Source organism: Coturnix japonica, chromosome 8 (assembly GCF_054131305.1).
Source record: "Coturnix japonica strain WE chromosome 8, WE-NBRP24, whole genome shotgun sequence".
Lineage (NCBI taxonomy): Eukaryota > Metazoa > Chordata > Aves > Galliformes > Phasianidae > Coturnix > Coturnix japonica.
This window is the reverse complement of record NC_140670.1, coordinates 20,205,652-20,230,486: the sequence shown is the minus strand read 5'-3', so window position 1 is coordinate 20,230,486 and position 24,835 is coordinate 20,205,652. Positions and strand designations below refer to the sequence as shown.

Below are 24,835 nucleotides of genomic sequence, written 5' to 3'. Positions count from 1 at the left end.
AGATTTTACCATGTCACTCTATATACCAACTGGATAAACAAAAGGAAATGAGAAACACAGAGTAACAGAAAAAGCATTATGTGCATTATAATGATATTACTTTATTGAAGTAAGCTATGTCAGTAAGTCAGTATGTGTTACTTAGAGTGTATTCAGTTGGTTTTCTACCTACAGAACTCTCAAGTTCATTAGACTTTCCTGAGGTTTGGCTTAAAATGGAATAATAGCAAGTGCTTGATTTACTGATATAACTGATATGTACTTCTTTAGGTACAAAAAGAAGAGAAAATAAAATACAGATTACTTTTTTCTCTAGCAAAATGGAAAGAAAACCAAGCAACTTTCCCATGCTAAATATTTACATTCTCATTACCATGAGTAACAGCCTATGCAGAGTAACACTCAGAAGCATTAGCAATAAGCCTCAGAATCACAGAACCATTTGCCTTTGACTTAATTAGTTTCTTCTGTAAGAATTTGATTGCATTTTCTTCACAGAAGAATTTCTTTATGAATTTTGTCGCTGCCTGGTATTAATATTCAAATCCAACAACCCCCCTTGGGCGAACCAGAATGACTCCATTTGTTTTACCACAAGAAAATACAGCACAGCCACTGAGTGTATATTTTCAGCAGGACAGGAGAAGAATGGCTAGCTATTTACAAAAGAAGCAGAGAAGAATGTTATAATAATATTACCAGAGAATAGCATTAATGTTTAAGGCAAGCCTAAAATAAAAAAGTTATGGTACAAACTCTGGGTGAAATGATTTGCACTTTTGTTTTACACGTTTATTCATCTGAACAGCTACAGTCCAAGCTACATACTCAGGTGCACCTCTAAATCATGCAGATCAGTAATGCCATGGCAATATGTACCAAGTTGTGGATCATGAGGCCACAGTACGTGTGGCACAGTGACACAAAAATGCATGAGACTAACAAATTAGAGGGAGTTTGCTTTCAATGAACTGCCACACAATGCCACATTCTTGTCCTTCACACGTTAATTTGACACATTTGATCTGCTTTTTATACAGACAATGGGATTTGCAGCACTATTCAAGGCTTGAAAAAATAGTTTGGGTTGGGACTTGCTCCATGCAGAACATAGTCATGAAAACCTACACCATTTTTTGCCAACCACTCTGTAGCTCCTTCCATGACATAAAATTGATTTGCTGCAACCTTCTGTAAGTTCTTCCTTGGATCTTACACTATAATGAAACATGAAACAGCTGAACTTAGAAAATATACGTGTACTGAATCGTGTCATTGTCCTTGTTTCTCATCAAATCTCACTGCCATTTGATTTTCATAAGTGTTATTTTATTCTGAAATATACAGTGAATTTACTTCCAATATAAACTTATCACTAATTGCAGTTTTATCTCCAGAATTAAAGTCTCCAGCATGTTTCTCCCAAGAAATTCAGTGCCCCACTGTATGCATGTCACTGCCATATTAGCAACTGTTCTCTTGCCCTTAAAAAGATGTCAAAAGTAAATACTAGTCTTTCTCAAACTTAACTGCTACTCATTGAAAAGAACTTGATACAGAGCACCAGGACAAAGTCCAGAAAAAGAAAAATCAGTGAGTTCACCCAAGAATGCATAAGCAAATAATACCTTTGTGCCCCTCTACTAGGCAATATCAAAACCCAGAGTTTTCCAGCTAACAGAAGAAAACAGAAAATCTCTATGAAAATTGAACTCGCTCTCTCAATTCTGTCTCACAATATGAAGTTGTTATAACAAAATACTATCATCAAAACATAATTCAAGACTGATTGGATCTAATTTTCAGGATGTACAGCACTGAGCCAGGAAAAATCTGTCATTTAATGGTTGGCTGCCCACAGCATATACAAGTGAATTATACCAACACTTCAGTGCATTTGCTATGAGCTTCCACTGAAAAATCTTTTGGAACAATTTTACTCAAGAATATGAATCACAGGTTTAATACAAAAGCCACAAAAAATGGGGGGAAAAAATGGAAGCCAAAATCCTGTGACATTATGCAGGCAAACTGACAGGTCTCCAGGGAATGGGCAAACTGCTGCAGTTTGCTGCCATTGCAAGCTTTGGTGAAGAAAAAGAGCAACAGTCCTAATGAGTTACACTATGACTCTCTAGACACAGATGCTAAACAGGTATTTAGACACTATCAACTTGTCCAGTGACACTTCCAGAAAAGAAATACTGCATGAACTCAGAACAGTTCATCTCAAAGTAGAAGGATGAAAAACTGCCATCTTTGTCACTGCAAAACCTAATTTCCACTCAGATTCAGAACTGTTTGATATCAAAGATATCTGAAGAAAGTCTCAGCTTATTAGTTATTGAACTGCACTCCTTCTAATGTGTTCAGCTAAATTTATTCATCAAATGCAAGTTATAATCTGACATTAAAGTTGCTGAAATTATAAACCTGAAAGTAATGTTGGGACTGCCTCTCTGCTGAAACACAAGCGTATTCAATTAATCTGTTGCTGTTATCACAGTTTTCCACTGAAGTTTGAACTGAATCTTGGACTATATTCAGGAATTCAACAATGTAAAGACAAGCCCTATAACTCACCAGACTTATAGTACTCAATATCTGAAAACTGAAAAAAGTAATGTAAAAACTTGGAAGTAAATTTTCTTTTAGTACCCAATCTCTTAATTTTTAAATGTATCCTCATAAAATGAATGTAATTTTCCAGATCCCTGTGTGACCAATATCTTAAAGAAGTAAATATCACTACACCTTCATATCCTATAGGAGTGGCTATTGTACATAGTTATTATTCATCACAATTATATTTTTCATCTTCTGAATGAACTGACAATGTTCTAAACTTCAACAAAAAGCCATTCACTTTCAAAAGGACTACTACATTCCATCATTTTAAGCAAGAGTAGAAATAAAGCACTCTTCATTGCCATGTTTTACAGAACCTTTAGGCCATATTACATCTTCCACTACAGCAGCATGAACCTGATTTTTGTAAACAGCAAAAAGGAATGACTACTTTCAGAAGGTTAAACAATAACAATAATACACAACTTTGTCTTTTTAAGCAGGAGGCAAAACACACTAACCAAGAGCAGCAGTTTTGGTAATGCTGGAATCACAGAAGTTGAAAGGGACCTCAATAGGGTTTCTAGTCCAAGATAATAATAAGTACGATCAAATTCTGATCAAGTTGCTAAAAAAGGAAAATTTTTGATGAAATAGCTTAGTCCACTTCTGCGCTATAAGTGCTATTATATAACTGGTATACTTGATTATTACTTCAAAGAAACACTAGAATATAAAACTCAGGTCAATTTTGAACTACGCATTACAGATGAAGACATTTTGGAATCATTCCTAGATTTAGTGTTAGTTCCGAATTCCCAGGGCTCTTTAGTATTTACATCGTAAATGTTATTTATTCTCAAATCACTGTTACCTTGTGCTACTCTTTTTATCCAAATCTTATAAATATTACTAATTTGTATGATTTGTATGTACATATAGTCACAAAAAAAATATAAATTCTAGCATGACAGTTATAAACAATAATTAAATAAATAATAAAACTAAGGGAGATTAAGAGGAGTTTTGTATTATTGTTGAAGTATATGCCAGATCTATTCAAACTAAATTACACCGGAGACTGTGAAAAATGTTTCCTATTGACTAGTGACTGTCTCCAAACAGTTGGTGACAGTCAACAGGAGCCATTACGCACAATAACTTAAGAGTTTAGACCACACGACCCAGATTCTTTGTGCGTACTGAAGAGTGTAATGGTAAGAGCATTAAATAAGATATATAGAAAGTTTTAAATATCCATTTAAATGAACAAGGTATTTTTTTTCTTTTCATGTAAAAGTAATTATACTAGTCTGTTTTCATAACTAAGAAACTGAGGAAATCTGAAGCATACACTTAAAATTACTGAATATTTAGGTAAAAGAGAAGGGAACAAAGAAGTTATGAAGTATTATGAATTGACCAAAAGCAATATTTGCTTATCATCACTTCCATCTTATCAAATAAGATGATAAAGATATTTTCAGAATATCATTCTATCATTTGTTTTAAAATATATATATATATATATATATGCACTTACGAGCTAATTGTATATTTAAAGATTCACAGTATTTTCAAAAACACCCAATGAATGAAATCAAGCTAGCACTCAATTTTAACCTAAATATGGCAGAATTATAACTTTCTTTTTTTTTCTTTTTTTTTTTTTTTGCTACAATTGTGTTTTATAACTCATGAATTTGATGAGGATATCATAGATAGCAGGGATGTATTAATTATTTCACTTTTTTTTTTCTGTCATGGAAGAAACATTACTTACTGTGAATTTCTTGTTGCAGTTATTTAATGTTGTCTTCCTTTGACACGAGTACTGGGATACTTTGCTTGCAGTAAATGATGACACTTCAGATTCAGGTGTTTTCAGACTAGGATACTGCCCTGCTTGTTCCTATTAAGAAAACAATCAAATAGCTTAAAATGCAAAAAAACAACAACAAAACAAAACAAACAAAACAAACAAAACACCACACACACACGCAAAAAAAGAAACAAACACCACATTAACTGAGACTGAAATATATAGCTTTTAATTCAGCTAGAGAATAATAATGCTTACCATCTTCCTAGGAAAAATATTTAGTGTCATGTCTGCTCCACTGACATTAAAATTTTGTCTGTTGATTACCTGAATTTTTCATTCATTTTTCAACTGTGGTCAGTTCTTGCAAAGAGTTTTCAATGGCACTACCATTCAACTGCAGTAAAACTGAAAAACTACAAATGTTTAGAAGTAGATAAGTTTGTAAGAAAAGAGGTATTTTTTGAGAAAACAGTAGATTATTTGATAGAAAATCAGGGATGTTACTCAGAGAAGGAAAAAAACGTAGACAATTGACTTTTTGATCTATATATTCAGTGGTTGGAAAAAGACATACTGACACAACTCAGACATTATTTTCAGGTGTTTACCTGAACAAAGAAAAGGTGCCAGGTGTGAAATCTTACATGGGAGGGTTTTAACTACCAGGCCACTGTGTTCATTCTCTTTTCCCCTAATTTTGTGTCATGCAAAATGCACCAGGGTCAACATAAAGTCTGTGGGCGATTCACCTCAGGAGACACTGTAGCAAGGTGCAAAGGGAATTCTGCTGAAAGTTAGGATATGCAGAGTCACATCCCCACTGGCAAAAGAGAGTCCTCAGTGTGCAAGTGTCCTGATCCGTGAGCAACTGGAAAAAGACAACCTGGCAGCAGCTTTTCTGATACTTTATGTGACCAGTATTTTAATTCCTTTGCTTTCATAAGAAGTACTGAAATCTCAAATATTTTGAAAACTCCCAAAGTGTTCTTAGGACTTCTGTAGGTTTCTTGCTATTTGTCATTTTGTCTAAAAAGATTTGGCAGATCTGTCAGAAATATATTCTATTGTATTATCCAAAAACCACAGGGAAATGGTTCAATGAAAAAAAAAAAAATTCACACAGATACACCGAGAAAATTTTCACCCTAACAATTCAATGATGGCCCCTTTCTTCCCTTTATCAAAAGCAACGCAGGCATAAAGATAACATCTATGCTAGGCAAATCTTTAAATATGTGCATGCGCCCTCTACACACACAACATATAATTTCACGCTAAATTGCCTTTGTATTTGATTCAGAGCACTTAAATAATAGTATTCACACACACAAAAGGCACATGCTTGCACAGTTGAAGGAGTGCTGAATTATACGGCAGTTTTCATAGTAAACACTGAAAGGAAGTTATTTTGTGTGTAAGACCAAGATGTGTTTCAGTCAGAATAAACAAGACTACTCATCTACTCCAGCACACCTTCATGAATTATACTTCACAACTGATTTTAAGTCATAAAGATACAACTGATTACCGCTTGAAATGACAGCATCAGATGAAAAGACTGAACAGCATTTTACTAAATTGAATATATAATAAGCTATTATTTTCATTAATACCTAGACACACTAGCTAAGAACAATAGGCCTATGTATAACATTACCTGGCTAATATTAATTGAGAGTTGACAAATGAATGCAGTAACCATGTAGTTAAGAGGGTGATAGACTAGCACAATCATCCTGCACCTGCCCTAGCAAAGATAACTAAGCATTTTTCTTACTTAGCAGTAGTTATGCTTCTTGATTATATAAGATAGTCAGGCAAGAAACTGACATAAAAAAGGTCTAGCAAACTGGAATTACTATAGTTTGATTTGTAAGAAATATTGTGATGCCTGATTGAGGACCACAGAGATGATCTCCTATCATCAGCAAACTAGGAGGTATATTGCTTATTGGTGGGAACAACAGATGGGAGAATTTGTACACATTATAGGACATCCCTAAAATTTAGCCCAGGGGAAACTATAGCATAGTACAAGCAATCTTGGAAACTCACAATACCTCAAAATAATTGGTAGTATGGATGAGGAAAAATACAAGCTTTCAAAAATCATTTTTATTTTTTTTCAAATAACTCCAGTATGTTAAAGAGATATTTATGGTAAATTACAAAGGGACACACACTGAAAAACATCCAAACAGGTAGGCAGATTTCTTGCTAGATGCAGTCATTGTTTACACCCCATGTCTGTGCTGCTATAACTGTGAACACAACTGGCATTCCTGCACAGTGACATTTCCCGCATGGCAGAGGCAAGAAAGTCAGCATTAATTTTTTATAGCAGACAGGCTTAGGTGCAAAATTAATCTTGTAGGGGATTACTTTGCTTTGTCAACACAATTTAAAAACAAACAAACCAACCAAAAACCAATTGAAATATAACAGAAATAACAATGAGGGAAAATGCTGCAGCAGTGAATAAGTTGTGCAGATACTACAAGCTGCATCAGGGCCCATTATTCAAGAGCCAGCAGCTTTGTGAAGTCCACACAGCATTGATCAAATAATAAAGTCTGCTGATATCCAACATTTTATGAAGATAAGGCAGCTAGTTGATAAGTTTCTTTTTATTTTCTGGAAATCCAAACTTGTCAGTATGAAGGATTTCTTCCATTAGTTACAGCCTCTTCTCTTTCACGGGGCAATAGAGTGAGACACACAGGAAAATGTTAAATGTGAGTTGCCTGACACATGATGCAGCAGGGGATCAAAATACGTGGTACCTTTTCCTAATAGGTAGGGAGATCCTTTGTTAAAGGAAATAAATCTGTTTGCCTTCCAAATAAAATGAAAGGGAGGTGGGGGGGAAGCTGAAGAGATAAGAACAAATTTTTGGGTTCTGAGTGAGGAAAAGTCAAGGAGATTTTAAGCACAGAACAGCCCCCAGGGCTGGTGTGGGTGCCCATCACTGGGTTTGTTTTTGTTCTTTTTTTTAAATCAATCTGAAAGCTTCCTCTCTAACTCTTCCTTTTCTATAACCTAGGAAGCAGCACTACCTTACAATACTGGAACGACCTCACAAATCCTTTGTTTCCTTTCAGGTTATTGACCAGAATACCCACCTGCTTGCAGTGGATTTTACACTGCAAAACATAAATAAATAAATAAATAAATAATGCAGCTCTTTTTGCTCAGTGGGGCAAAGACATTTCTCAAGTAGAGAAATATTTTTATTTCCCTTTGAAGAAGATGGTCAGATACCACACCGTGGGGCCTGAAAAATTAAGTGGTGGCTATTGACTATAAAAGTCAACTGTTACTGAATGAACCACCAAAGATTCAGAACAGCCTACATTTGGTCACCTAGCCTTTTATACTATATAAACCATTTGAACACCTGAGCATCACTCCAATCATTCACAATCAGAGAAAGGTGTACTATAATGACAATTATAATTAATATATTAGTTAATGGTCTGTAACACTGACTTCATTCCCCTTGTTTTGCATGGAGAAGGACATGTCTTCTCCACAGTGCATTAAAATAAGTGTCCTGAAGAAAAAAAAAAATACCTTCCAAATAGTCTACTACAAGATCTGATAAAATCTCATTACTATTGATATTAATGGAAATTTTTTACCTCCAATTTACCCGTAATGAAACTTCATCCAACTCATTCACTTACTGTAATTCATTTCTTTTACTTCAAAACCTTCACAACAGCCTGAATTAAAGGTTTGTTAATTTACTTTCATTTCACATTGTACTAAACTGACACAATGGACCAGATTTGTCTTCAGTGAAAATCCAGTTAAGTTAAATTATGTATAAGCTTAGTCTGGTACTTAAAAAGAAAATTAAACTTTACTTCAGTCCTTCCATCTTGAAGCAGAAAAATAAAATCACAGTATTAAAAATAATTTTAAGTTTGCTGGAATTCTAGAATCTTTTCTATTCCTTCCTTGATTGCTTTACAAAATTGTTTATTACTTAACAGTCACTGTATAATTAAGACTGGTTTAAGAGTTCACATTATAGTTGTCATTAACTTGCTTATTGCACCACATATTTATTAATATTTAATCTTAATATTTTAATAAAAATAAAAGCTTACACTTGCAGAGCCAGAGTTAAAGTACTACAATGGTCTGCTCTAGCAGTATTCCAAAAGGACATTTTTCTATTAAAGAAAACTTATCTCAGTTATTTAAAAAAAAAAAAAAAAAAAAAAAAAAAAAGCAGCTTTGGGATAATTTGAGACATTCTGGAGAGAGACAAAGGGAAAATGATATTTGAAATGGGACAAATATTTCCTGAGAAATCTGAATCCATAGGTATTTAAGAAGGTGTTTTAGATTACTTTTAAATCCTGATGTAAAACTTTCAACAAAAATCACAACATTCCAGTCAGTCATGTTTAGGATTTGTTTCTTGTTTAGAGACTTCTTTTCATCCCCAGTTTTTGTATTTTTAAGAATTTTTTGTGTGAGATTACATAGATTTGTTTTTGTGTGTTTTTTCTTGCTCTGTGGTAATTACCTGAGTATATTCTCCCTTCAGCAGATTCACAGGAAATACTGCAAATATACTGCAAGAATCCTTAATTGTAAGGATTGCAAAAATAAACATGTACTCTGTCTTATGGAATTACGTTGCATTGGAGAGCGACAGCTCCATCTGATGTATTATTTATTTTTAAAGTGTTATTAAACAGTAACTCTTAATTGCAAGATGCTGGGGAATAGTTCCTGGCAATTAAAAATGATTGAAGAATTATTCAGAAATGACATTTTATGTTGGTGAAGGGTGATGCTTATAAATCATATTTCATATTTTAAACATTAGGATGAAGAAGAAAACAGGGGGATAGTGTTGCTTAATATTCAAGCATTCTATGCTTAACAATAAGATACACTGTACACGCTTCTCTGGTTCCAGCATTCACAAGTGTTCCCACTATTATTTTGCAACAGGGTCATCATTCACATAGAGCCTAATCTAGATCCTCTAAAATCAGCAAGAATCCTTCACTTCAGAGAGAGTTAGATCATACTTGCAACTCTTCTGATGCATAAGGTACTCTTCTTTGCCAGTACATCTCCATTGGTGTGAGGCTCAAGTGGTTGTAGAACAGCGGAAGGCATCCATCCTGGCACAGCACAGGGCCTATTTCTCAGCCCAGCAGCACCTGATATTGTCATGCTGTGCACAGTATTCATGGGCATCACTGGACACAGTTATTTACAGTCTGTACTGGGGATATTGTATATCACCATTTCACACTATCCTCCAGTTTGAGAAATTAGAACACAATTTTGTCAGATATAGATCAGAGTAAAATGTATTGTCATTCAATGCTTCAAGGTCAAACGCTACCAAATAAGCAGCCTCAGATTTACAATAATCTCCAAATTGCAGCTCAAATTCACAGATAACGCAATATAATGATACCTTTATTTCTTATCACAGTTTTATGCTATGGTGCCAAAATTTTAATACAAGTCTGCGAACTGCTGCAGCCCTCACAGGTCCCTAAACAACCACAGTTACCTGATCATTTCAAACAGCAAAGGTTTTCTTCTTTTCCTACCATTTTGAAGAAGCAAAGTATTCTACCAGGAGGCCATTAGAATTAGAATACATTCCTCTCAAAGGGACATTTACTGTGATGTTAAAGTGTTTGTGGAAATACCACAAGCACCACAACAAAGCACACACTTTATTGATGGATGCTCCCCCTTTAATAGCACCCCTGTTACAGGAATGATGGATATAATTTCAGCTTGTAACATGTGAGAGCAAGTAACTCCGCGCTGCCAGACAGAGGTTTGGATGTTAGAAAAGGCATGGCAGGTCTTTCTCTTAATTTGCTAAAGCAGTGCCATTTAAATAACTCTGTGAAAAATGTATTAAGATTCTAAAATTGCATTGCAATTCAATTGTTTATGTATATATGTTAAATAAATAAATCACAGTCATTCACTTTGAACAACACTGCATTCACGCTACATTTACACCCATCTTACCACAAGGCGATACTTCATTTCTGAATCAACTGGTCTTCCCATTTCCATGCAGGCTGTGAGCCAGGAAATATCCAATATTTCAAATCTGGAGCTGTCACCCACAGCTTGTCTTTTCAGCCAGTCCAGCACCTCTGGGTAAGAGTTGTTCTCAGCCACAATATGAGTGACAGGATCACTGTCAAGAAATACAGAAAAAGTAGTTTTCTTCCTGAATCCAGCAAAACACTGCTACAGAAATGCTATTTCCATGTTTACCTACCATGCATTTCCTGAAAATTGCTGTATACATTTTATGTTAGGCTGTGGGAAGCAGATGCATTTTCATATCACAATATGTCTATTGCAGTTACTGAATCTGCTTTGAGGAAAGACTTTATCCTGACAACTCCTATAAGTGCAGCATTTTCTTTCTTTAGGCACTACGGTAAGATACCATCTTATTACTCATTTTTGCAACTCTGAAAATATTTTGCTTGCACAAGCATCATTATAATGAAAAGGCTTCTTTTACAGTACCTGACAACCTTCCTCTCAAGATTTCCAAACAATGAAGGAAAGCTTCACACACTATTAAAAAGGCTGTTAACAATCATTCTTTAAAGCTTTGCACCTGGTAATATTTCTTTGAAATTTATCTTTTATGTACTTGCATTAAGCTCTTTACACATAACAGAGTTAAATCTTACAAATTATGTGCTCGCTCTTCTTTGCTACTAAGATGTCAACCTCTTACAAATTTGATATCCTAGATTTGTATAACATTTTCAGTTTGAGTTACTGTTCAATAAATTACAAAGCAGTTATGTGGACACTGACTACAGTAACACAAAGGTTTTTACACTATGTTCAGAGTATCTTTGGAAAAAATGCCATCATAGTTTATTATGAAAATGACATTGCTCTGCGCTTTCTACCAAGAAAGAATGAGAGCATAATACATTCTGGGAACCAACAAAATGTCTTAGTCTGTCCCCATGATAATTACTAACTTTATTAAACCTCTGGACACAGCTGTAGAGCCATACCACAGAAAAGTGTTACCATATAACTCTCTCTGATGAAAAGATAAATAATTTGTTGACTACGCTATGCTTTAGAAATAAGAAAAATGTCATGGCATAGCAAAATCTCTCTCTTCTGCCCAGTGTATTTTGATGTGAAAGACAGCAGATCTAGGTTCTATTACTTTCTATTAAATACATTTTTTTATTATTTAACCCTACTAGATCCTACATTAAACTGTAATATCCTTACTTGAGTGAAAAAAGAAAAAAAAAATTAAAAAAAAAATCAGAGATATAAAACTTCTGCTTCCTGTGGTTTATTTCATTTTATATAAAACATCCATATGTAATGTGTTTGTACCAAGCTACAGATCTGGGAACTTTGCCATCACTATACTTGCAGCAGCTGTTTAGCTGAGATGCACCAGTTTCCTCTGGTACCTGTACAGCTGTGCTTTCCTCTTGGCACAGAATGCAATAAATTTAGCATTTTCTCTTGCATTTCTTAAAAAATAAATAAATAAATAAATCAAGAGTTAAATAGTTCTGTTTTACCTATTAGCTAAGTTGAAATTAAACACAGCACTTGAGTTGCATACAACTTGCAGAAAGTCTTAGGCACTAGCAATAAATAACTGTGCCAAAGCAGCCCAGATAAAGCCTCTGCTCTGTCCTCAGATTGTTAATAAAGGATATAGAATAAATCAGTTCATTTTATTTCCTGAAAATTTAATTAATTTTGTATCAGATGCTAATTGCCTATTTCTGTTTAATACCAACTTGGAATGTACTATACAAATCATTTCTTCCTTCCTCAGTCTTTCTAAGTCGATGATACTAAAAAATCTGTGGAAACAACTTTTTATAGGAAAAGCCTAGATGCATACTATGTACAAACAGATGCAGAGATATGATCAATACTTTGTTTTCTTTCAGCTTTTCAGAAAGCCTATATAACTATGCAGGTTTCAGAAAGCTGCATAATGATATAACTAGTGCTCATGAAAAGCACTATACGGAGGAAGGATTCCTTCAAAATGAGTAGGAATATCTAAGCACCACCATATAAACCTACCACTGGATTATATCTTCCATCTGGAATGCAGCACCTACAGTGTTTCATTCCTAGGCCTTTCCTCAGTAGTCTCCCAAACTGTACTAAAGCCTGAGCCAGTAACCAGAAACCTCACAGAAAGGTATTACTCAGAGGAAGATCGAATAATAGAATTCTAGAGATGTTGTAGGGAAATACCTCTACAACAACTGCATTTTTCATCCCATATATTTATTTTTCATTTCAGGAACTGGACGTTGAATTTATAATAAAAATTACCTGAATTTGAGGGTAAACAAATAATGTCTGATTTAGGCCAGGTAGAGAGATTTCATTGTTTGCTTGAAATTACACAAATGCACAGAAACAAATCCCATAAGAAACATTCTCATGCTCAAAATTTACTTTTTTTTTATTTTCATCATGAGAAACAGCAGAGTGAGAGGGGCAAATGTGTTAGAACTGTCAGCCCTGAGACAAATTGGAACCATGAATTTTTGAGGTATAAACAAGAATTTTTGCTAGTGTTTGTGTTCTTCTAAATCTCTATCCAGAAGATAGCAAAAAATGAATCACGCTTTTGTAATATAGACTGAAAACTGAAACATCATTATAGTGGAAAGAGCAAAGTATATCCACAGAATATATAGGCAAATGCTTCAACAGCAGTCATTTGAATTAATGCATTTACTGCATTCAAACATTTCAAGCAGCATCACTACATGTTATTTCTAAGAATATAAACATTTTCCTACCTTAGCTCACTTTCTACTCTGAAGCCTTTCCTTCTTGCCAATTCCATCAAAAATGTCCTTCTGGTCATCCCCATCTTCCTCTGCATAATAAAAATGACAGGCTTATTGAATTTTATTTCATAACCATAGGAAAGTTTTGGGGAATACGTTCCCTTCTGCCTTTTCCTCTGGGAGACTACAGTTGGAGGTCTGATCCTCTCCATGGTGCAAAGCAGAACTGTTTTCACTTTGGTAAAAGGAAAGCTTTCAGCCAGGCAGCACCTGTATCTAAGGTTGCCACCCACTGAAGTTATTTTACATTGTTTCCCCTCTGAAACCAAAAACAAATGATACATAAGCAGTAACATTGCCAACTATCACCTAAGACTACTGGGACAGAACTACTCCAGAGAGATGAAAACTATGGCTTAATTCCTTAAAACAGACATTAATCTGTGAAGGCTTCATCTAAATAATAATAATCATGGAAAAAGACTGTTCAAAATAACAGGCGAGATCTTCTGCTCATTTAATTGCACAATTCCATTAGTTCTGCTTTCAATATTATTCCAAGGCTTACTTTTAACAAACTGCAGGGAACACTGATTTTCAACATATTAATAAAATCTTCCTATCATTTCTTATGAGCCATTTCTTAGAATACATCTTAATAACAGTATACAAAAATATGTTTTAGAACGTTAAATCCGTATAGTTGTTACATCTATGTAATTAAATCTTTTATTTAAAAATAAATAAATAAATAGAATCATAGAATGGCCTAGGTTGAAAAGGACCACAGTGATCATCTAGCTTCAATCAGACCAGACTGCCCAGAGCTACATCCAGCCTGGCCTTGAATATCCCCTGGGATGGAGCAAAATGGAAATAGAGAGGGGGGAAAAAAAAAAAAAAAGAAAAGAAAAAAAAAAAAAAAGTCTCTTAGGAGAGCAAACAACTTTTGAAGTGAAATTTACAATAAAATAAATTACTGATTTAAAAATACAGTATATGAAGACAAAAAGAACACATTAGAGATGAGTTTAAATATAGCTTTGGCACACACTGCTGTCAGTGCTATCACCTGATCTGGAATGCATTGCTATCTGCATCAGGATCAGCAGAGAAAATTATTTCCTGCTTTTAAGCACCCAGTGACCCCCTAAGTACAGAGGAGATTATGAAGGCTACATACCTGCGCACCCTGTTCTAGAGCAAGCAGTATTGGTCATCAGAAAACTTCACTAAAATTTATTGCAGACATGCTTCTTCAAGTTGGATCCATTTAGATATGACCCTGAATTTCGAACAGCACAAAGTGAGTGCAAACAACCAAGTTTAGAGTATGCGCATCTATTTCAGCACAAATACTACTTCAGTGGTAAATAGCCCCATTTCTATGTCAAGTTGGATTTTTATTTTTACTGTAGCAGAGAATTTAGATTTTGCCAGTCCTTCAGAATGTGTCAGAAATGTTATATCTTGCAACTCTCATTGCTCATGTTCAGCGGAGAAGCAAGGTGAAAAATCCTGCCTAAGTCAAGTCTATCAACTTTATTTTCACTCATTTTACCATGGATGGATATAAAACCTGAGTTGTGGAAAAATGACTCAAAACCTGTTTCCTGCAATTATGGCCACAAGTTTAAAATTAAGTTATAAAAAGTACTACTGACATTCTCCCAGCCCTATAGCTGATGCTGTTACAACTGTTATACTGCTGATATAAAGAAACAGTTTTCATCAGAGTAGAAATTAACCACCAAAAATTAATACAGAGCTTTTACCTCTGAGGTCTTCCTGAGGCCATGAAAAAAAACATTATGTAGTTCTGTACATAGCCTAGATTCCATTCATTTCTCTCATCGCCTAAGGATAACCCAGAAGCCAAAATATCTGTTCCTCTTTCTGGTTCATAACATTAAAATAGTCAAAATAAATCATCTCAAGGTTATTTTTTAAATTATGTGAGATATTTTCATAGAACTAGAAAATGAACAAGCAGACTTTAAGAGGCTTAAGCAAAAGAAGCAGAACAAAAAAATAAATTAGTATTGATGGGTTTGGCATTAAGGTTGAACAATCTGTTGTGGCTGTTCCATGTCTGTTTTCTAGACAACTGATCAACCATTGAACACTGGCCATTTCCTATCTACATCCTCCCCATGCTTAGAAAAATAGTTTATCTTGAACCCTACAAGGAATAATGTATTTGAGAACAGATTCTTTACATATGTTAAACAAAGTCTTATTTTATGTTATAATTAATTCAGTGCTCTCAAACATGCAAATCTAATTTCCCCCAGTGTAACATCAAGATGCTCATTGCCAGTAAAACCCTTCTGGCATGAAAAACATAAGTTACTATTCCTTTGTGTTATCCTTATAACTCTTGAGCTGGATTTTCAAGGATATTTAGGTGCAAAAAAGATGCAAATGGAGGCCTACTGAGATTTTCAAAACCAAAGCCAGGTAGGTATCCGGCTTCTTTGGAAATCGATTTCTGGCTTTGAACCTAATGCAAAAAGGTCTTCTTTGTCTAATAAGTACAGCATAATATCATGGAAATGTCTCTGCCAGTGATGCAATTTTATTAAGCATACCTTCTAAAATTAACAGCATTTCCATATCCCAGCTGAGTGAAAAATCTGCTCTCCAACAACCTTGCATTATAATATTTTTTCAGTAACACAGAAAATAGAACAGGCTTTAGGGAAAGAGCAAATACAGCAGAGAAAAAAATTGTGTCTGTTGTTTATGATGCAGCATTCTGTTGCCTGAGTCACAGCACCACATATTACACTTCACATTCTCTATGTGGGATCAACAGCCTAAAGCCACAAGCAACACCCCATTCCCACTACGCATGATAAGTGGCCTAAAACTAAAACCTTTCCCTAGCTCAGTGCAACTTTTCCAGACTCCTGACCTTTAGGGTGGCTCAAGTCCCTACAGGGAAATCTAGAGCATGTTTCTCCTTTCAGATGTTGTTGCTGCAGATCAGTGTCATGAACTATCAAAGGCACAGATTAAGAAAGAGATGTTTCAGTGTGAAGCAGCAGCCAGCCAAGCAGCCTGCAGGCATTGCCTGTTGCAGGGCTCAGCCTTAGCCCTCAGTGCTGATCCAACTCCAAAGGAAGTTGCTCAGGGGAATAGAGCAGTTTCTGGGAAGTGCAGTACAGCTGCTCTCAATGTCCTTACTCACATGCTTTCACTGCACTTTCCGGATTTCTATCAGATAATCTTTTAGTGCCCTGCTTTCATATGAACTGTACTGTAAATATTTTATAAAATGTTACTTGCCTATTTTATATAGCTTTCCTGTGAGGAGTCAGAAGTGGTGGCAGGTGCTTTTAATGCAGCACAACAGGATACCAACCTTCAGGAAAGCACCTCTTAAGCACTATCAATAAAAACTAGAGAAGTGATTGCATACATCTTTGGGTTTTAATTTAACATTGGTTTAATACTGCCTCACACGATCATTTCACAGATTTACATTTCTTTAACTTTTTTTGTTTTAGAATCATTGTCTGACACAACAGTGCCTGACATGGAAGTGCACTGAACTCCTCCATGTGGAAAGAATTGCACCTATTGACATATTTTGAAGCATATATGCTTGATTAAATACTGTAATACATCCAGGTGACCAAGTATTTTGAGAAAGTGATGATGGTATGCTTTGAGTGTGATTACTTGGCTGCATCATAGTATTTGGAAAGAAAAACAGAGCAGGCTTAGGTAGGACATGAATCCTAGAAGACATTGCCATCAAATGTATAAAATTTCTGATGCGCATGGTTAAAATAGATACTTATCTCTCCTTTTTCTCCCCATACTGGGAATGAAAATTTGAATAAGAATGAATTCAGGGACATATCTCAGAAATTGTCCATGTAGAAATAATATTAGGAGCTGACAGCTTTTTAAAACTGATTCTATGCATAGCTGTGCATAGGGAAGGGTTTGTTCCTGTAAGCCCTTTCTGAAGAAAACAAGGAAGAGTGATATTACAGCGATAAACAAGGCAAGGGAATAGGGTACCCCTTGCAACATGGAAAAAGTAATTGGTGACAATCCTTGGCAGGAGTTACTTTCTATTCATGCCTGTAATTCCTGGACGCATTTCCACTTTGTCTTCAGTAACAAACGATTGAAATCTTTGATTGCTCTGCTAATGGTAGCTGCTGCTCCTTGTTGAGATTGTTATTGGACTACCCTTCGATTTTTGTACCGATGCATCAGTAATTTTGTTTATGCTGTACTCTCATGAGAGCCTTGCGAACCTCTCAGTAATAAAAAGGCATATTTGTGTAACCCCATTCACATGCATGTTCAGGTAGGCCCTTAAACAGTTATGCACCTCTTCCAAACACAGCTTACAAGGGTACGGGTATTCTGGCTTGTTCTGTTTTAGACTCAGTGTCTTTTCTGAGAATTAACAGATATACAGCAAATATTTGCAGATTAGGTGTTACATGAATGGCATTGTGTGGCCTGTACTTGAACTGAAAAGGTTATTTCTCTTTCTTAGTGATGACTAAATAATGCTTCTGGATATTTCATAAACTTTTTATATAAAAGTAATACTACAAATGCAAAAATTCTTATCCTATGAACTTATTTCTTTCTCAGCTCCTATAGTATCATACTGCTAAGAAAGCAGCTGTTTTGGCCATGCATCTTCCTTAATTCATTGCTACAATAGACATCTTGCAGTAACACTGCAAATAATGCAATAGTGTTTACACTGCAAAAATATATAAACAGCAGTGAGTGGGATTTATATATAAGTACATATTTACTTTCTAACCTCAGTTGGCTCATTCCAAGGTATTTCAGGCTGCTCTTCTACAAACTTGATTCAAGCACTACATCTGAAATGCCACCCAGCTTTCACCACCTAAAGCAAATGATTCAATAGAATGATTTAGAGAAATCCGTAGAATTCAGTGGTTAGGCCAGACTACTGATTTACTTACATGAGGCATTGAGAAAAATGCTCTAATAAATACAGATAGTGTTCTTGTAATCTTACCCATCTGACTGTGCAGTGCAGCCTTACCGCATAGAGCCCCTGAATATCCCCATGTAACATGCCCAGCAACGGCACAGTGAGCTTCAGAGAATGCATGCTCATATATCCTGGCTTCTTCACAGACTGTAGCTTTGACAGCTGAAAGTGAGTGCCTATCAAAATTGTGTCACAAAGAATAAGTCTGCAGAGGAAGATAATTCAACAGCATTGAACTACTAACATGAAAATAATGGTGTAGTCATGTTTTTAGACATGTGGGAATGCAGTCCAAGATACCTTCCAGGTAATTACTAAGAAAAATCTTACATAAGCAAAATGGGACTCAGTATAAAAAACAAATATGCAGATTTGACTAAAAAAAGTTACACATTGCATATAAGTGTCATAATTCATACAGTAAGCACCAATACAATTATAAAATCAAAAGGTTTTAGCGAATTATATCTATAGACGTTTGTCAGCCTCTCCATTATCTTGCATAAGCATCAAAAAGGTGCACAACCTGCAGAGCATGTACATTGTCATCAATAATAAATTCAGAAAATTCTCTGTCAAAAGTAATTCTATCTTCCCCTTTGTGCAGATTCATTGGCTTCCTGGTTACTTTTTCAAGTGTTATATAGGTTACATGAGGTAAAATATCTTCATCTTTTCCTCCCTGTTGTGCAGGTGTTGAAAAATCAAGTTGGAGGTAGAAAATGGTGAACAATGGAGCTCAGCTCAGCAGACCAGAAGAAAATATAAATACCAGCTATGCAGTAGCCTTTACTTTGCTGGTTGCATCTGACTGCCTGAAAGGGAACAGAATCTAAGTATTTATTGATTAATTCTAATAGAGGAAAGATAAAGGAACTACCCAAACCAGACCATAAAAGCATGTGTTTCTGAGATGGAATTAAAAGCTTCAAATTTGAGGGAAGGAATGTTAGAGGAAACAATATTCCTCACCAACTTACAGTCAGTGAAAAAAGATGGCTCTATTTAGGAAAAAAAGGGTTTTGAGTAGGAAGGGTTTGATAAAGACAAGAATAAAGGGGCACTGCAAGGACAGCATGATACAGGCCGTTAACAATTGTCCTAAATAAATATTCTCTAGTAGACACAGCTGAATGAAGTTGTAATGTGTCAAAAATATAATGTGCAGTTAACTGCAGAAGTTCTAAAGATATGTGTATGTATATATAATATATATATATATATATATACACATGCAGAATTTACTAGGAGAAACACTAGCAACCATTTATACATATTTTCCTTGCTACTCACCAACCAAATCCAAAAGACAGCAAAAAACAGAACCCACAAGCCTTCGTGGTGAGATACAAGGTTGTGGGGCACTCTCCCTGCTGCTCCACAGCAAACCACTACTACATCACCTCATGCTGCCTCTGCAGCTGTGCTGCCCACAGACATGCTATACAGCACCAACACCAGCATAAACATAAGGTGGTACTATGTAGAAGGGTGAAAGTGAGAACTAGAAATTGAGGATAAGTGTTTGTTTTAAAGGATTAACAAGGGAAGGAAAAGTAACTGACAACTTCAACCATATTCAGATCTATTCAAAGAGAAAGTTGCTCTCAAGGTTGTGTTATACTGCTTAGCACAACTACTTAGAAGTCTGAATAATAGTAATTAGAATAAATGGTAGCACGTTACAGTCTAAAAATTAAACTACTGTGAATATGTAGTAGGCATATCAGATGAAGTTACAAACACCTTGTCTCTCACAATCCCATGCTGTACAGTGAAGAGTTTAAATGTACAGCTCAACCTCTCCATAGCATACCTGAGCCAAAAGAAGTCAGCCACTGCACCTGACTTTGAACCAGAGTAGAACTTGGAAAACTTGAAAAAAGCAGACATGGGCACGCAGGTAAAAAGAGATCAGGGGTGTCAGATTATCTACCTACACTGCCAAACGGACTTATGGTTTTTTGTGCCAATTAAGAGTCTTTAAGACTGTTAGATGTGGGGAGGTTACAGCTGTGTCTGGGCTAACAGTGTTTGCCAGGCTACAGTCAGACCTAACTCCAAAGAAGCCACCTGGTCTCGTTTTGCAGTCAAATGATAAAAGTTTCACAGAACTCTAAGCTGAGTTTTGCATATTTCCTCTTTAATTTAAACACCCTTTCTTCATCCTGTAAAATGACCCCATTAGGCTGCAGTGTAAACTTCTCAAGCAAATTTATGTGTTCATGTTAGCAAGTAGCTTACATTAAATCCGAAAGAATACATATAGTATAGGAGCACAAGCAGCTAAACAGGATGCTAACAGTTCATTTGCTGAGCAATTGCTGAAAGAAGTATGTTTGTATATTGATTGGAAAAGGCAGAACTAAATGAAAACAAAATGCTTCTCTGTAACTGAAAGTGACTGTTCAACAAGAAACGAAACTCCTTTCATCAGTTATGTGAAAATACTAACTTTCACTTTAAATTAAACAAAGGGTTCAGCATGAAGCAAAGCCAGGCAACCTGAAAATGTCTATGTATGTTTTGTTTCTCCTAATTCCTTATTTTACTGTAAAATTTAGAGTTACGCTAAAGGCTGATGTTATTTGTAAATACATCTTTTTTAAAAAAAGCAAAAAAAAAAATCACTAAACAAAGTTTTTAACACTGTAACATGATAGGAAAAGCAGTAATACTAGCACAGTAACAAAGATTATGGTTGCAGCAAATGAGGTTATGCCCAAATGCAGCAGCCATGAATGAAGAAACAAACAAAATTTGCTTACCTTTGAAAGGCCTCATATAAAAGCAGGGATCTCCAGCAAGACATCCTCACCTCCACTGTGAACCCTTAAATGAGGTCTGGGAAGGGGTGGACCCTGGCTCCACTCCTTCTGGTCATTCAGGGACACTGCTTCAACCTGAGCTCCCCTGGCTTGGCCTTCTCTTCCCCCCAGGTGCTCAATCACTTCTTCGAGCCATGACTCAGCATTTACTCTAAAACACGTTTTCATTTTTCTTCTTCCAGAGCTATTTTTCAGATTTTTCCATAGTATAGCACAGGTTTCAGACCCTCTACAAAAGCTGGTGCTGTTGTGTAGCTGGAATTTACTAAAAAGAAATGCCTCTATTCTCCAAAGGATCATTAAAAGACTTAAGCAGAGACATCCCTGCCTTAGCTAAACATCTCAGAGGAAATTCTGCTGAATTTAGCAAAATAGTGGCACTGTTATTGGGTGCAATGCCTATAAGGACGTGGTCTTGCTACTGTATTTCATTCTGCTGATGATATTAAGTTTCTGTAAAATCTGAGTCCTAAATGAGAGTAAGTAACATGAACCTCAGAACAAGTAGCGAGACAGAACACTGATAAGCTGGGAAATCAACCTGAAACTATCCACGTGTAATAAATTTTGGTTCTCTGGCTTTTGCTAGGTTTTCACAACAGCACTGAAGAAAGCATTTGGAGTGGCAGCAGCGAGAGTTGCTGTCTTTTCTTCTCTCTAACATAAGTTAAGGAAGGTGCAACAATTTCTTTAGATGTGATCTTAATTTTTTCAGATCAATCATACTTAGTATATCAAGATAACTCATAATGGAATTTACTTGTATTCAAATTGATAGGGAATAACATATACCTGTACTGACAAATTTAAGCTACCACCAGAAGCACATGGCAGATATGACCCCTTACCTCCATCAGTTTCTGTACAGCTGGACTGTGGCAGCCTTGCAAACACTGGCAAACATTTATAAAGGCTGGATCACTTTATGAACTCTATTATATTTATATACTCTAGTTCAATCGTAGTCATAGGGTATAAATCAGAAATTTATTTACAGAAATCATAATTTCTGTGATGTGGAAGGTCACTCTCTACAACAACTGTAAGTCACTTATAACCTTAACATCTGTGAATCTATAAATCTCTATTTCATAGCTTTGGGAAAAAGGCAAATAAGGTGAATATTCTGGTCTCCACAGTGAGTTGTTTCCACTTTCATTCCTGCTTTAAGTCTAGCTTCTGGATTATTTCTGCTTCAGAAAGTTTAACTAACTCAAATGGAAAAGGAAAAAAAAAAAAAAAAAAAAAAAAAAAAAAAAAAAACAACAACCAAAACTTTTTGCATTAATGTGGGATTCATTTAAGGTTTTTGTAAGTCTAAAGAAGTAAGCAAGAACTCACTAAGAGAGCTTGTTCATAAACTGGTTGCAATAAAAAGGAGCTGTTGGAAATATCTTTTGGAGTTACCACAATATTTTTCTTATAAAATACAGCAAGAGGTCATTACACCACAGAGCAGAGTAACCTCTGTAGCATTGAATTTGGTGCATTCACTTACAAACTAGGCAACATAAGAATTCTAAGTTCAGCAACTATGACTTGCTTGATTAGATGTTGTTAAGAACAACAAGATCTTCAAATAAACACAAAGTATAAAATTTTCTTTAGAATGTGTGGTATTACTCCAGCACTGTGTTCCTCTGCCATTGTCTTCCACATATGATTTCCTAGGATAAATTAGCAGACAGCTGTCACATTAAGCCCTCTTGATGCCAAATGTCAGTTAGCAAAAAACAAAAACGCAAAAAACAGTACTAAGGTACTCTCTTATATCTTGCTTTTAATCTGCACTGTTTTTTTCCTCCACAGATCTCAAAACAAGTCAATGAACTGCCAACTACCCTACAGCTGTGAGTGTCTTCTGCATAAATGTGTAATGTGGGTTAGATTCTTATCTCAGTTACAGTGGTAAGAACAAAGCTCTTTTTTTGTAAACAACAATAATATAAAAGAGTCTCTGTTGATACTTGATGTTAGTGATAGATGATAGTTACAAGCAGACTATATATGTTTTTTGCATCTATATGGGAAAGAAAATGAATTTGTAAATTTCTATATGTAGATATCCCCAAATTTACCCTTAATAAATTGACCATCCAGTCAAAGAATATATATTCAGACATCTTTCCAAGCAACCAAAAACCATTTCATTTATGTAAACACCATTCTATTTATGTAGTTATATCTGTTCTGGTTCAGAAGGGCATTTACTGGTTGATTTTATATATACACAGAGTGACTTGATTGTTCTGAGTCTAAAGGTATGAAGCCTTCTCTTAGGAACTATATTGTCATGGCCTATAAGAATTGTAGGGATTACCTACATTCAGCTCCTGCTTTCAGGTTTTCTATTCCCAACACCTTAACATAGTTGCTAAGTACTCCCCCTTATGGTCTTTTATAGGATGGCATTTTAATGCTTTACATTTCTCTTGGTTGATCTCTAACCGCACTTACCTCATCAGAATTTAGTTAGGCCTATAGCGTTACAATTTATCCTAGAAACAGTTTCAATGAGTCATTCTGTGACAGCAGATATTTGCACCTGCAAACTGTTTGCAATTGCAGAGTATGATGTATTGTTCTGCTTTGAAATTTTTTTCTTGAATGCCATGTTAAGTTTCAGAAAGAAATATAATAAATAGGCTCATTAAATCAGAGTTGCTGACCAATGTCTTTCTCTTCTTGGGATTTATTCTGGACTATAATCTGCTCTGTTGATAGGAACTTTGCTACTGACATGAAGTATTTCAAACTGCATTTGTTAGTTTTCTGAGAAACAAATGCAGCACAGTTAAATACCTTTAATGCAATAAATGTTCCTGAAGAAGCATGAAGAGCTTACACACATATGCAGCCTCAGCCACCTATACCCTTTACCTGAAGGAGTATTTTAGTGACAAGAAAAATTTTAGTCTGAGTTCACTACTCTCCCTTCAAATCAATCATTCTATTTAAAAGACTACTTTCATATCATATAGAATTGATTTTCAACATCACTGTACTACTTTTTTAGAATAAAGCTTTAGTATGATCAGCTGAACCAGGTTAAAAAGCCTTTCAACATAAAATGATTTTCACTATGCAGAAAATCTTCTGATGTTCCTATCTTTATCACAGCACTGACTTAAAACACAGGGTATCTCACCTACTGTAACCAAATATAATATCTTATTCCTTGGTGTATTCTGTGTTACATCATAGAACAATGAATGTATTGGAATATACTTTCAAAATTAGTTCAGGGAACACTTTCCATGTTCTACAGCATTCCCATCATGTTTCAGAAGTTGTAAAAAGTCTATGTGGATATCCTTATCTGAAACGTTATTCAACAAGTGAAAACCATAGTTACCATCAATTCATTTTTCCTGTTTGCTGCAATTCTTAATTTCAAACTGTACTGAAAAGCATTCATTAACAGCGATGTGATATCGCCTTTGTGCTCCTGGCCCAGCAAATCACTCAGCTCTCTTGCAAAGCCTTCAGAATTCAGCTGACAGCTTTAAAGAAAGGCAATCACTAACTCTTCCCAGAAGACCCTGTAATGTTAAGTAAAGCACATACATATCAATTCATTTGATTTAAGTTCTGCTCCCTGATGTTTAACTTGGTAGTTTTGGGGTTATTTTGATAAAACAGCTTGCTAAAGGCATCCTTTCTGATAAGGCTTTTATCTTTGCTTATCTAGTATATAAGAAGCAAATTTGTCCACAGTAGATTTGCAATTTAGATTTCTAAACAAAATAATCAGATTAATTGTCTGAAGTATATTTTA

General features: G+C 35.3%; 1 protein-coding gene across 5 annotated transcripts in view; it reads right to left on the bottom strand.

The window, feature by feature from the left end:
- Positions 1–22,875, bottom strand: part of DNTT (DNA nucleotidylexotransferase) — an 84,506-nt gene extending 61,631 nt beyond the window's left edge. The window contains exons 1-4 of one of the 5 annotated variants that reach the window (XM_085555199.1): positions 20,998–22,875; positions 13,234–13,313; positions 10,421–10,595; positions 4,352–4,480 (exon numbers count right to left, since the gene is read on the bottom strand). In XM_085555199.1, coding sequence (XP_085411325.1) covers positions 4,352–4,480; positions 10,421–10,595; positions 13,234–13,307 — 378 coding nt within the window. In that variant the 5' untranslated portion in view covers positions 13,308–13,313; positions 20,998–22,875. Of the gene's footprint in view, positions 1–4,351; positions 4,481–10,420; positions 10,596–13,233; positions 13,437–14,407; positions 14,962–20,997 lie in introns of those variants that run through there. The other 4 variants (XM_085555201.1, XM_085555200.1, XM_032445538.2 and 1 more) reach the window with 4 other exon arrangements.
- Between the last annotated feature and the right edge of the window lie 1,960 nt (positions 22,876–24,835).